Below are 12,975 nucleotides of genomic sequence, written 5' to 3'. Positions count from 1 at the left end.
CATGGCCTGCTGAAGGAGGATGTACTGCCCTCAGCTGTGTTCCTCCGGTGCTTTTTTTTGCGCTGGCTCTGGTGTGCATCCTTTTGCGTGGTAAGCTGGTTCAGCTTACTTGAATAGCGGGAAAGTACATTGACATCTCCCTCCCATCTCCCAGATTGTTGTGATGAACTGGCTTATCAGGTGAGTTTGTGAGCTGGAGCAGGGAGAGGTGGGAGAGAATAACTATTGGGGGAGTGACTGGGAGGAGGTAGAAACTCTAGTTCTCTTCCTCTCCTCTCTTCCTGGTGATGAGAGAGCTCTTAATTCCCTCAACTGTAACACAAAACCGTATAATCAGTTTTAGTTTTTATGAACTTTTGTGTTGGGCTTAATGACAAACTAGATAAGGGAATTGATCTAGCTGAAAAAAACTTCATAACCCAGGTCAGCTTTCCATTTTTCTTTTGCGCTGCCCCACGGACTCACTGGTATGTGGATAACGAGAAGAAAAAGCAGAGACCTGAAGCGGTCAGGAAGTGTAGGAACTGCTTAGGTTAGCCATGCCATGAAAGAAAGCAACCAAACTGTAACTTTGTCTCATCTGGCACTCGCCATGTTCCTGTGCGTCTTGTGTCTGTCTTGTCTCTCTTTTTGCTACTACTGCTGAAGCGATGCTTAACTGCTCATGCAGAATCATCTCTTCTTTTTAGAGCAGTTTTCACTCTCTGTTTCTGTGGCTTTTTTTTTTGGCATCTGAGGAAATACTCAGTGGCACTGCTTGGCCTATTCCTATGAGTAAGTCTCTGGACTACCGGCTGGTATTGTGTGTGGGTCTTTTTAAGCATGAGTTGCTCTTGACCAAGAATTTCAAAGAGGAGGGTGTTCTTCCTGCTTTTTACTGGTTGTAGCTCAGAATTTAAGTTTCTGTTCGTGTGGAGTTTTTAAGCAGAGAGAGTAGTGTTTCACAATTTTCTTTGGATATGTTGCCCGAATTTGTAGTGAACTTGAGAGACGAGGGTATAACTTGTCGAAATGCTGCTTAAATAATATTTTTCTTGCCGTAACCAACAGTGTGTTCTGCAATATGCTGAAAGTTTGTTCAATTAAGCTATGTGATCCAGACTTTCTGCCAGTATACAAGGATATCTGGGAAGAAAGGGATTTAGCTAATAAATATACAATACGTACCAACTGCAAGATGCACTTCTTTGACCTTGTGTTTATTCAGAAACCCCTGTAGAAGTATACTCATTTCAGAAAAGCAAGCTCTCCAAACAAATACTGCCAGACAAATAAACCCTGAATCTGAAGCCCATTTAAAACAAAACACTGTTTATATCCTGGGGAGAGAGAACACATTGCATGACAAGTGTTTAGGGTGAAGTTGAAGCAGCCACATCGAAGGTGTTCAGACATTAGGGCCGCACAAGAGACTTTGGAATAAATCATGTACTTTTGAGCTTTCTATTACTGTATATATTGCTGTATTTTTATGTACAAGGCATTTATAATCCAACTGGAAGACAGAAAGTATTATATGTGACCTTTTTTTTATATTTAATTCTGTGTGACCTTTTTTTTAAATTAAATCTTTTTTAACTGATCAGTAAGAATATGTAACAAAAGGTTTCCTATTTAGATGAGAGATCTCCAGATGCACAGTATGTGGATTTGCTGCTGAATCCAGAACGTTACACTGGATACAAAGGACCTTCTGCTTGGAGAGTGTGGAACAGCATCTACGAAGAAAACTGCTTCAAGTAATTGGGAGGGAGAGGAAGCCTATTTCTTATACTTGTGCTTCAATTTAGCTTAAAACTGATTTTTGTGTTTTCTAACTTATTTTCTAGGCCTCGATCTGTCTATCGTCCTTTAAATCCACTGGCACCTAGTAGGGGTGGGTGTTGCCTGTTTTTTTTCCTAATGCAGTTATTTTAATGTAGTGACTATTGCAGTACAAGTGATACAAATAGTAATCTTCAGTCTGTAGGTGTGCTTTCTGCTTTTTTTATTTCCTCTGTAGAAGTACCTGTCCATTGTCAATATTTAGAGTAAGGTTTGTGATACTTGACTACATACATGCTTAATCTTATACCTATGAATAGGCTTATTAATGTCAGGGGAGCTAACATGAAAGCTAAAGTAAGCCTCAAACTGTTTAGTACGTGTCACAGTAATTTTCCAGTGTGGATGGGAAGGAGTTAAAGTTCAACAAAAATTTCAGCACTGTTGTATTCGTCCCTTGTTTTTTTTTTCTCCTAGAGCATTTAATTTAATCACTCATCCTAGTGTAATGTAAGTGTACGCTTTCCATCCATAATGTTTAGTGTATTACAAATAATTGCATTATTTGAAGAAAGAGTGGATACTTAGGAAGGCTCAGTTATCTGCAAGAATATTTAAAAAAAAAAAGTATACCAATGACTTCGGGTTTAAGTTTTCAAAACTAAATTGAAAACTATAACCTGGTATTCCAAACGGATCAGCTTTCCCCTGTCACTGTGTCTCATTTCCTTTAAAAATTAACTGTTAGCCAATAGATTGAGTTAGAAAGCGTCACCACACATTAGAAAATCAAGATAGCTTTGAGTAATTATAAATATTGGGATAGTATATTGCTGGTATACACAAATAAAAAGAATTATAAGAGCAGTTTAACTCAGGGATCAGAATTTCAGAAAGGAACAGTGGTCAGATTGTTGAATAATGTGATCTGAAGAAGCAGCCTTCCTAACCATCCTTCTGTAGCCAAAACATCATTTTCAAGAGTTCTGTCAATCAGCTGCTACTAAGATTTCAAATTCATAGTGACTTTCATTATTATAATGTGTTTAGTCTCAGGTGGTCTTGGGGAGGAGGAAGAGGATGGAAAGTAGCCTATGTTTTTTTTGTAGAGTAAATCAGGTTTCTTGCACTTTTCCAGTGTTTGTAGTAAAGCCTGTGTTTCATTACTGCGTTGCTGTGGAAATTCTTTTTAATGCTTATGGATTTTTTTTTTATTTTATTTTCCCCAAAGGAGGAGATGATGGTAAGTCATCCTGTTTTACTTGACTTGCAGAAATGAAGTAAGCATTAAAGAATTTTGGACATCTGATTTATTCCCTTTGTTGCTATTGCATTAGAGGGCAGGAAAGTTACGTTTTTATGCAGATGATTGATCAGAAATTGCTTTTATTGGGATAATTGTTTCTTTTGGAGTAGGAGGAAGGAGTGGATAAGAGCAAAATACAGTTCTGTTGTTGGTCCTTATCCTTCTAACAGAATATGTGTTGTGATAATGTTATTAGCGAGATAACTGGAGATGCATAAATTAAAGGATTCTTGCATTGATATTGATGTCAGATCCCTTAAAAGAAGAGGGACAGTTTTTTGTGTACTTTCTTGACTGTCCTTGATTTTTGGGAAGGTGGGGAGAGAGTGGGGATAAAAAGCACTTGGTCTGTCTACAGCAAGACAGATGTTAAGACTTTTCAGTCAACTGAAGGCTCTCAGGCAAGAGATCTAAGCCTACAGGAAAGCTTCAGACCGTAGCAATCAAGGTAAAGGCTATCGGAGATAATTACACTCTTCCGTCATGTCTTTGACTGCTAGTACATATCATCAGGCTTGCGCGTTCATACACTTCTGAATGTCCTGACTGGTACCTCAGTTATGCTCATTCTTATTTCCCCTATTCTGACCCCAGCAGATTTAAACTAACCTCAAAGTTCAGCCACTTCAGTGCCTATTCTCACTTTAATAGCTAAATTATTTAGCTTCATGTCCAGATGGCAGCTAACGTTAGTATGCATAGTAATATAAAGATGGTGTAATGTTGAAAATGAATACTCTTCATTTAACTGTGTACTTTGTATTTACAGGAGAATCTTTCTACACATGGCTAGAAGGTAAAGGCTCTTGGATGGGTTCATATAATGTTAAATTCATTAGAAGAAACACTGTGGTATTTTTTTCACCTCCTCAAATATTTTTTTCGTAGTGTAGACTTTTTAATAAATTGTGCAAGACTTCTGAGTGTCGTTCATAGAATACTTTTTTTCTGGAGGGTCTTTGGAAATCATCTCATTCACTTAGATGGTATACTCCTTGAACCCTTCAGTGTTTCATCTTTTATAAAGGGGGAGTTCACTTCAATACCAGTTACTTTGAATTTTCTGCTCATTTTAGGCATTTAAGCAGGGCCATTATTATTAGTAGCATTGCTAAGCATTTGTATTTGAAAACAGCTTTAAAAAACATCAAAGTTTTTGATGGTTCTGTTCCCAGTATATAAACAAACATAAGTATAATGTGTGTTTGGAAGGCAAAGCAATTTGCTTTTTATTCATATTTAAATGGAAATTATTATTACAGTGGTAGCAATCAAAATCACATTTTGGAGGTGTGCAGAAAAGTAAATGAGTTAACTAAGTTTTAAAATTAATTACGTATCATTCTGCCTTTCATAAGCCTTTACTTGTCTAGTTGGAAATCTCTAACTGGTGCTATTGTAGGAAAGCATACCAATTTACATGACTCTTAAAATGTGATGTCTGTAAATGAGGCCATCTCAACCTCACAGACAGGCTTCACCATCAGCTTTTCCTGCGTCCGTTTGCGGAGATTGGAGTGGCAGGGAAGTCACCCAAACGTATCTATGAGAAAGGAACAAACTCCTAAATTCCAAGTGTAGTTTCTATCTCTGGGTCTAAGTGGTATTACAAGTAATTTCTGCATTATAATTATATTTTGGCCACCCAATGCCATTGTGCCTCTGTTTACACTGTAGAAGTCTATCAAATACAACTATCAAAGTTGTATTTTTCAAGGTTTTGCTCTGTGCATTTAAATCTTTGGTGAATTTACAATAGAGCTGGGAAGAAATATTTTTGCTATTTTTCAATGCCATAACGTTTTCTGTGGTTTTTGATGTTTTTCTGTAAGGTCACTAGTTTAATTCAGTGGTAGCTTTAATTCTAATTAGGATGGGTCACAGTATACTTTTGGTTTCCAGACTGTCAAAATTCAAGACTATTTCAAATTTATTGCTCAAACAACGTAAGCATCTTATTTTTGTGTGGCAGTTTATCTGTACTAGTTGACTGGATACTTACTTGGCTGTATTTAAACACTCAAATACCAAGTAAGAAATGTCAAACTTCATTCTTAGTATTTCTTTATATAAAAAATAAAAGGTAAACTTTTCTATGATGGATATAAGGGCTTATTAACAATGCTGAAGTACTGTAATTGTAAGTCTTGAAGGTTAAATGGTGCAGACTTGCATCACTGAAATGTCAGGGTCTGTTAATTGTAATACATTATTTCCAGTATTTTGTTCAGGGTCTGTTTGTCTTTTTTCTTGGACAGGTCTTTGCCTTGAGAAAAGAGTGTTTTATAAACTCATTTCTGGACTTCATGCTAGCATCAACTTACATCTGTGTGCAAATTATCTTCTTGAAGGTAATTTAAGTCTAAGTAAAATTGCTGAATGGAATTCTACAATATCTGTAATATTTACAGTAACTAACAGTTAACTAAGTAACCCGCTAACTGGCAATAGGAGAAGAGGAAACGGTCTCAAGTTGTGCTGGGGGAGGTTCAGGTTGGATATTAGGAAGAACTTCTTCACTGTCAGAGTCGTTAGGCATTGGAATGGGCTCCCCAGGGAGGTGGTGGAGTCACCATCCCTGGAGGTGTTCAAAAAACGTTTAGATGTGGCGCTTCGAGACATGGTTTAGTGGACAGGGTGACATGGGGTATACGGTTGGACTTGATGATCTTTGAGGTCTCTTCCAACCATGATGAATCTATGATTCTATACATTTGGTTTTTTCTAAAAATTTTTCATCTATATTTAGTTGCTTTCTTGTTCTAAACATGTGTGTTTTATTCCCCCTGCTCTTTTTTTCCCCCCTTCTGTGTAGAAACCTGGGGGAAGCCTCGCTGGGGACCAAATGTAAAAGAGTTCACTCGCCGCTTTGACCATATTGAAACAAAAGGGGAAGGACCAAGGAGGCTCAAAAATTTGTATTTCTTATATTTGATAGAGCTGCGTGCTTTGTCAAAGGTTGCACCGTACTTTGAACGTTCAGTTGTTGACCTTTACACTGGAAATGGCCATGAGGATGCTGAATCTAAAGCTCTCTTACTAGATATCTTCAGGGATACAAAGTAAGGCATACGATTTTTTTTTAAATCAATAGTTTGAAATTCTCAGTTTATATTCTCAGTGAAATAGGTGACTTCTTGATAGCATAGGACAAGGAGGAGAGTGGAATGAGGAAATAACATTAGTTCAAGAGAACAAGAGGAATTTGTACATTTGACAGGAAGAGATGAATGTTTTTGAGGTTTGAATATACCAGTCTTTAAAAAAACAAAAACCAAAAACCCACAAACAATTAAAAAAACCCACCACCCCCCACACAGCACCCTGGGCTACTCCCTATTTGTTACTTTCTCTGATTCTTCAGTATAAGATGCACATGATATATTTTGAAAAGGAAAATAGTACATGTAGTCTTTTAATGATCCAGTGTGTAATCCAGCTTTTATCATAGACTTAACCTCTGGAGTTTTAGCCATCCTTCTTCCTTCAGTTTACTCTGTAAGGTTCTTTAGTCCAGTTCCTTTGCTCACCTTCTCGCTAAATTTTGTGATTGGTAATGTGCTGTGTGGCTTCATTGGTGTTCCCAGTCTTGCTAGGTATTTGAGATGTGGTCAGACAGTGATCAACTGAAAGGCAAACATTCAGACAATTTCAGTGTACGTTAGAAAGCTTGATCAGTGGAAGTGGAGTGAAGAAAATTCTCAACAAAACTGTAAATAACAAATTTCAAGTTACAGTGGTTGAATAGTAAAACTGATACCATACAGGAAATTTTGTGAGAGCTATTCTGCAAAGACTAGGAACTCTCAGAAGTGTTTTACACTGATGGCACCAGCTGCTCACCAAGCTTGATGGAACACTGAAGTTTATGCCAGCATTTGGTTTCTTTTGCATTTTGTCTTTATTAGGTCCTTCCATATGCACTTTGATGAAAAGTCCATGTTTGCTGGAGATAAAAAAGGAGCCAAGTCATTAAAGGTAAAGCTAGTTTTCTGAATGACATCCAAAATACCCATTTTGGAATTAAATTGTGTTATTTTAGAAAACCTCTCTGCTTACCAGAAGCATACTGCTGAATTGTACCTGAGGCCTCTTAATATACTTTATGGTAAATGAATACAAGGTGGTGTCCTGAGCCGAGCAGACTGAAATCCCTGAGGGTAGTGCCTTGGGTCTGCCATCAGGACTGTAGTGAGGCAAATGGTATTACCAGTAGATGCAGTGGTGGTTTTTGAATACAGTATCTGTTTCACCTAAGTATCTGGGGAAAAAAAAACAAACGAAAACCCAACCAGTGATGTTTGCTTACAAAACAGATGCCTTATATTACATTATACTATACTATATAATATTATACTTAACATTAGAAAAGCGTAGTTCCTAGATGTGGGACTGTAATGTGAATGGTGTTACTACCTAGCAATGTCCAGTGGTAACGTGCTGGTGTTTGGATTGGTATGCACTACAGTTCCACAGTTGGAGTGTGGCTCAGTAATAAAGGTCTGGTTTAAGACTTATTAACACTTCTAATACTCATTTCAGTGGTAGTATGGAATTTCATCAGCATTAGAAAGAAAGCTATTAGAAAGGTGCCAGTAGTTATCAGCCCAGCTCGTGTTTTTCTGACCTTAAATATTTAATTGAGATCATTTTAATTAATTCAGTGCTGTGCTTGCTTCCACTCCGACTGAAGCTGCAAAGCAACAATCTACCCATAGCTTTGGACAGGAAATGTCTTTTGTGAATTGTAGCTTGTTTGCCTCTTTGTTGAAAAGGTAGGTTGGTTCAAAAGGAATTTGAATAATGGAAGAAAAATTGGACAGGGACGCTGATACAGTACTTATAGCTCAGAAAATGTTGAGAAAGTTGGTACAAACTCAGTGTACAGAATCCAAGCATTACCCTGCATGTCCTGTATTTTTGGGTTTCTTTCAAGGAATTGACTGTTAGCAGTGGCTTGGAAACAAGATTCTGGGTTTACGTGGGCCTTTGTTGTAGCCTGACCACATAAGGTAGTGGTTTTGTTCAGTTTAGTGAATTTTAGACAGTTGATATTCTAGTGATACTAGATTAGTTAACCTTCTGTTTTCGTAAAGCTAAGAGGTACTTTAACTTAACCTTTTTTATTTTGTTTTCCACTGATAGGAGGAATTCAGACTGCATTTCAAGAACATATCCCGCATAATGGATTGTGTTGGATGTGACAAATGCAGGCTGTGGGGCAAACTGCAGGTACGGTTTATCTTGTGTGGGTGTGCGTGGTGGGGGGAGGTTAGAAGATAAGCATCTTTTTCAGTTTGACAGGATGCCTCTTTCCTTAGCATTCAGACTTTCTGCACATGATTGATCTTTGATATCCTTATCTATATATTAAAAATAGACATATGTTTACTTCACTGTTTAAACAATTTAAAAAAATTGTTTAAAAAAACATTTATTTTGTTTAGTCAACAGCTGTTTAGTTTACTAAAAGGTATAGTTTGTATTCTCTGAAGAAAATGTATTTAAAGCAGATGCTTCATGACAAAGTCCTACTGGCAGTCAATACCTTGCCTGTGTTCAGATATCAGATAAGCCTTGTAGAATCACCTCTGGGAAGCCTTCCTGGAAATGCAGCGCTTACTCAATTGTTAGAAAATCCAGCGTGAGATTTAACTCCACAAATCGAGCCATAAGAAAAAGAAATAATTCAGATTTTCACAATTTATGCAGGCAAATGAATGCAAAGGTACACAGTAAAGCTGAAAATTGAAAAACAATTTCAGTTTCTAGACACTTACTATTTTTATTTTATTGAGAAGAAGATTTTAAACCTCAAGACTAATATTAAGTCTGAACTGAGAATAGTTGTTACTTTAGGGTGCCTACTGCACTATACTGTTGTATAGCGTTAAGCTTATCAGAGTTCAGTTTTCAAAGAAATTTGTAACATCAAAAATTCAGGGGTCTCTGCTGAATTTCCAGAGTTCTGCCTACCCTGTCCTAGTTAATGCTTCTGATCTATTATTGGTTTTTCCTTCTCACACAAAATGAAATAGGGCCAAACTTCCTGACCTATAAAATTCTTTTGCAGCCAGCCTCAACCACTTTCTTTGTCAAAATCCAGTGGTTGTTTCTGTAGCCCCATCAAAAGGGGAAATAAGAATAGCTGCTTCTGTTCTATTTCTGTAGAGAAAATAGGGGTTGAAACTGCAACATCTGCCACTGGGACTGGAGGTAGAGAAGGCTGAAAAAAATTGTTGTGATACCTCGTAGTAAAACCTAGTTTGACTTTGAAGCGGGAGGGGAGAGCTAAAGGGGAGATCTGACCCAATGGCCCCCGTGGCAGTGGGGCATCTGAAAGAGAAGGGACGGGAAGGAGCTGTAAGGGGTGTAACAGGCAGATTTTCATATGCATCTGCTGTGTCTGAGAAGAAAAGAGGTGGGAAAGGAGAGATTAAAAACATGAGGATGAAGAGCAAGGATATCTGAGGAAACAAATGGTCTTACGTAAGTGACTGAACCTGGTACACAGTTGATGGTGTGCATTTGCTTTAGTGTCCTGCTTTGTGTGCAGTTACTTGGGTTGAGGGAGTGTCAATATATAAGAATTGGTACTATGGTTTGCCTGGATTGGTAGTTTTTTAACTTTTTTTACGGTTTTGTGAGCATTCGAAGGAGTGATCTTACTGATGTTAAAACATTGGACTTTTTTTGTAGACTCAAGGATTAGGAACTGCTCTGAAGATCTTGTTTTCTGAGAAGGAAATACAGAGCCTTCCTGAGAATAGCCCATCAAAAGGTTTTCAACTCACACGTCAAGAAATAGTTGCTCTTGTAAATGCCTTTGGAAGGTAAGTTTTTATCATTCGTATAGTAGAAAAAACATAAAATTTCAGGGTCAACACTCAAGGTCTGTGGAAAGTTGGTAAGTGTACATCTAGCTGTAACTCTTTAAAGGCTGAATTACTTAGTGATATTGATAAACTTAGTGCCATCAAACTGAGCTTGCAGAGTGCCTTGCGCGTCGTTCTGTTTGGATCCAATTCATCTTTCTATCTCAAATCTCATAAATTCAGTTTTGTGAAAGCTGGATTTAAGTCTCTTTAACAGTCGTAAGCCTTAGAGTGAGCATGTCTCCTGCTTTTTAAACACTGACTACAGCTGTTCCGAATTTTGTATTTCTGTTTTAAATGTGTGTACGTAAAAAGTAGTGAAAAGCACGAAAAATACTTGGAGATTTTTTTTTTAACGCTGACCGTCATTTAGCCCTTAGGCTTTTGGATTTTTGTGTTATGATGTGATTATTTTTGTTAAAACTTTTAGTTTTGATTTTTTTTTAATTTACCCCATTCAAGTGATGAAATAAAACATGTTAACAGCTTTAAAAGATGTCTAGACCTTGCTTTTTGTTTATCATGCTAGTGCTTCAGATCTTGAATTTAACAATCTATTCCTGTTTAAAAGAATGTAATATATATTTTTACCTCTGGTTAGAGATTTTTAAATGTTTAATGAAGTCGGGACAATTAAACATATATACACACACATATACTTTAATGCTTGTAATATATTATGCAAATATAATGGAGAGTCAGATCTTTTGAGGGAAAGTAGTATCTTAAGTGTGTTCATCTTTGGAACAGAATTGTGGTTGAAAAACCAACCAAACAAAAAGCCCCCATGGAAGACGATGATTTGCACTTCTCTTTCGCAGTTGACTTACTAACACTTCAGGGGTTTTTGTTTTACAGGCTTTCCACAAGTATAAAAGAGTTGCAGAATTTTAAAGTTTTATTACAACAAACGAGGTAATGAAGGCCTTTGCACAACCCATTAGTGAAGAGCATTTACATGACTGCGTTGAGCAGAAGGAACTGATCCTTACAGGACTCACATGAACTGATAAAAAGTAAAATCAAATACCAACTTGAATATTTATGTTTAAGCTGGGAATGGTTATTGATTAGAAAATATATTTATGAATGAAATATATAGTTTTTAAATGTGTAAATTATGCTGATCTGGGTTGTTTTTTTCAGTTCTGTGCTGACAGTTCTGTTGTACTGAAACTTCATAAATTTTTTTATTTCCTTGTCTTTCTGAGACAGTTGTTTTATATGAAAACGTATGTACCTCCACCCTGACTTGGCCTGTCCTGAGAGAGGTGGTTCACCTCTCGCCTCTCCCCAGTACTGAGCTTCAGTGTATTCTGAGGACTCGGTATGCTGATTCTGGCTATCTAAAAGAAAAGGAAAAAAAAAAAAAACAAACCAAAACCAGAGAGGGAAATAAGGCTTTTGTTGAGTTCTGATTTCTTACTGTAATAATGAAACTTACTGAAAAATAGGAAATTTACAGAGCAGAAAATTTTATTCCATAACAAGTTCCTTTGCATCATGCTGATACCAACATTTTTTTTCCTTATGTGCTGCTTTTCAGAATTTTCTTTTTCCTTTAAAACACCTACCTTGTCTCTGATGCAGCACCGTTGGAAGCGACTTTTCTGCAGCCCCTTGGCTACCTGCGTTTGTCTGGGCTGGCGGCGAGGGCAGGGGGAGGTGGCTAGTGGAGTGCTGTTGGCTCAAAAGCCTTCTTCAATCCAATTCACATCTTCTCCATTTTGTTTTCTAGATTGTAATCACAAGTTCAGTTTCCAGAAATTGTCTTTTTAATGTCTAAAATGTTAAAATAGCACACTTCCATCTTTGAGACATGGAAATAGATTTGCTCTTTGAGTTATGTTTTAGTGCTATGTTAAAAGGTCAGTGCAGAAAGGAAGAACTTGTTTTTGTTGTCACTTTTAAAATCAAAAGATGCTTTTTAAAATTCATAATCACTGACATTTAATACCGCATACTCTATCTATGCAATCCCTAACTGTATCTTCTTTAAAAGGATATTCAGCATAAACGAACAACAAAAAAACGGGTATGATAATAACATAACTTTCATAAAGTAAGAAATTACTCATGTATCATTGTCCACAAACGTCAATGATAACTTACCATTCTCCAAGACAGAATTCAGAAACAGCATTACTGATGAGTAGTAACCAAATATTGGTTTAAATTTAAAATGAAGTAATAATTTTTTTTAACCAGCATGTGTCAAAATGAAGTTAGGAGTTACGAATGTAGGAAGTGCTGGTACAGTGTAGATACAGCTCTTGTTTTTAAAAATAAGTCTTCACAAAATAAAGTGCTCTTAAATGTTTTTCACCCTACCAGATATTTAGTGACCTGTTTATATACTGGATTGTAACTGTATTGGCTTCCATGATGTGGTCCTTCACAGCTGAGATTTTCTGAAAGCTTGAATACACTCGATGTCCTTTGTTTCCAGACTGTCCTCCAATTTCTACCTAACTGTAAATGAGCTAGACTACCCTGCTGACACTTGCTGTTATTAAAAATACTGTTTCTCAAGAAAGTAAATCCTCTTGAGTCCAACTGGGATAAGCTAAATTAAAGGGGGGAAAAAAATAAAGGAAAAAAAACCCACAAACCCCACAACAAACCACCCCCGCAAGGATTTGGCGGTAGTTGCACAAACTGACAATGAACTGGTATGCAGTGGGAAGTTCCTGTTTAAGGCAGTAGATGATTTCAGGTGGTGTCAGAGAAAGCTGCTGCTGGTCTGGGGATGCTGTGTTCTCACCTCGCAGCCTCTCTTGCCCGCGGGCACCCGTGGCCGAGCACATTGCCACAGGCTTCCTTTGTCGGGGTCGTGGGGAAGAGCAGGGGATTTGTAGGTGGATTTGTCTGGCCTGTTCCGAGCTCTGTATGTGCACCCTAGAGTTTATTTTTCTCCATGGAATTGAAATCGGAATCTAGGGAACTAGCTCAGACGTGAACGGCCGTGTTTGATAAACGAATTACACCCCGAGGATCCTAACTCTTCTGAGTAACTGTATATATTGAAAG

The 12,975-nt window shown here is 37.3% G+C and overlaps 1 protein-coding gene across 1 annotated transcript in view; it reads left to right on the top strand.

Moving 5' to 3' along the window:
- The window catches only part of ERO1LB (ERO1-like beta (S. cerevisiae)), a gene marked incomplete at its 5' end in the record, with an annotated part of 27,514 nt that extends 16,206 nt beyond the window's left edge, over positions 1-11,308 (top strand). The window contains 10 exons of the mRNA XM_009697284.1: positions 1,619-1,739; positions 1,830-1,876; positions 2,996-3,007; positions 3,840-3,866; positions 5,329-5,421; positions 5,886-6,132; positions 6,979-7,048; positions 8,216-8,302; positions 9,770-9,903; positions 10,804-11,308. Coding sequence (XP_009695586.1) covers positions 1,619-1,739; positions 1,830-1,876; positions 2,996-3,007; positions 3,840-3,866; positions 5,329-5,421; positions 5,886-6,132; positions 6,979-7,048; positions 8,216-8,302; positions 9,770-9,903; positions 10,804-10,864 — 899 coding nt within the window. The remainder of the gene's footprint in view (positions 1-1,618; positions 1,740-1,829; positions 1,877-2,995; positions 3,008-3,839; positions 3,867-5,328; positions 5,422-5,885; positions 6,133-6,978; positions 7,049-8,215; positions 8,303-9,769; positions 9,904-10,803) is intronic.
- Positions 11,309-12,975: the final 1,667 nt, after the last annotated feature.

Source organism: Cariama cristata, unplaced genomic scaffold (genome assembly GCF_000690535.1).
Source record: "Cariama cristata isolate BGI_N322 unplaced genomic scaffold, ASM69053v1 scaffold5243, whole genome shotgun sequence".
NCBI lineage: Eukaryota > Metazoa > Chordata > Aves > Cariamiformes > Cariamidae > Cariama > Cariama cristata.
The sequence above is the reverse complement of the archived record's forward strand: the minus strand, read 5'-3'. Positions and strand labels throughout refer to the sequence as shown.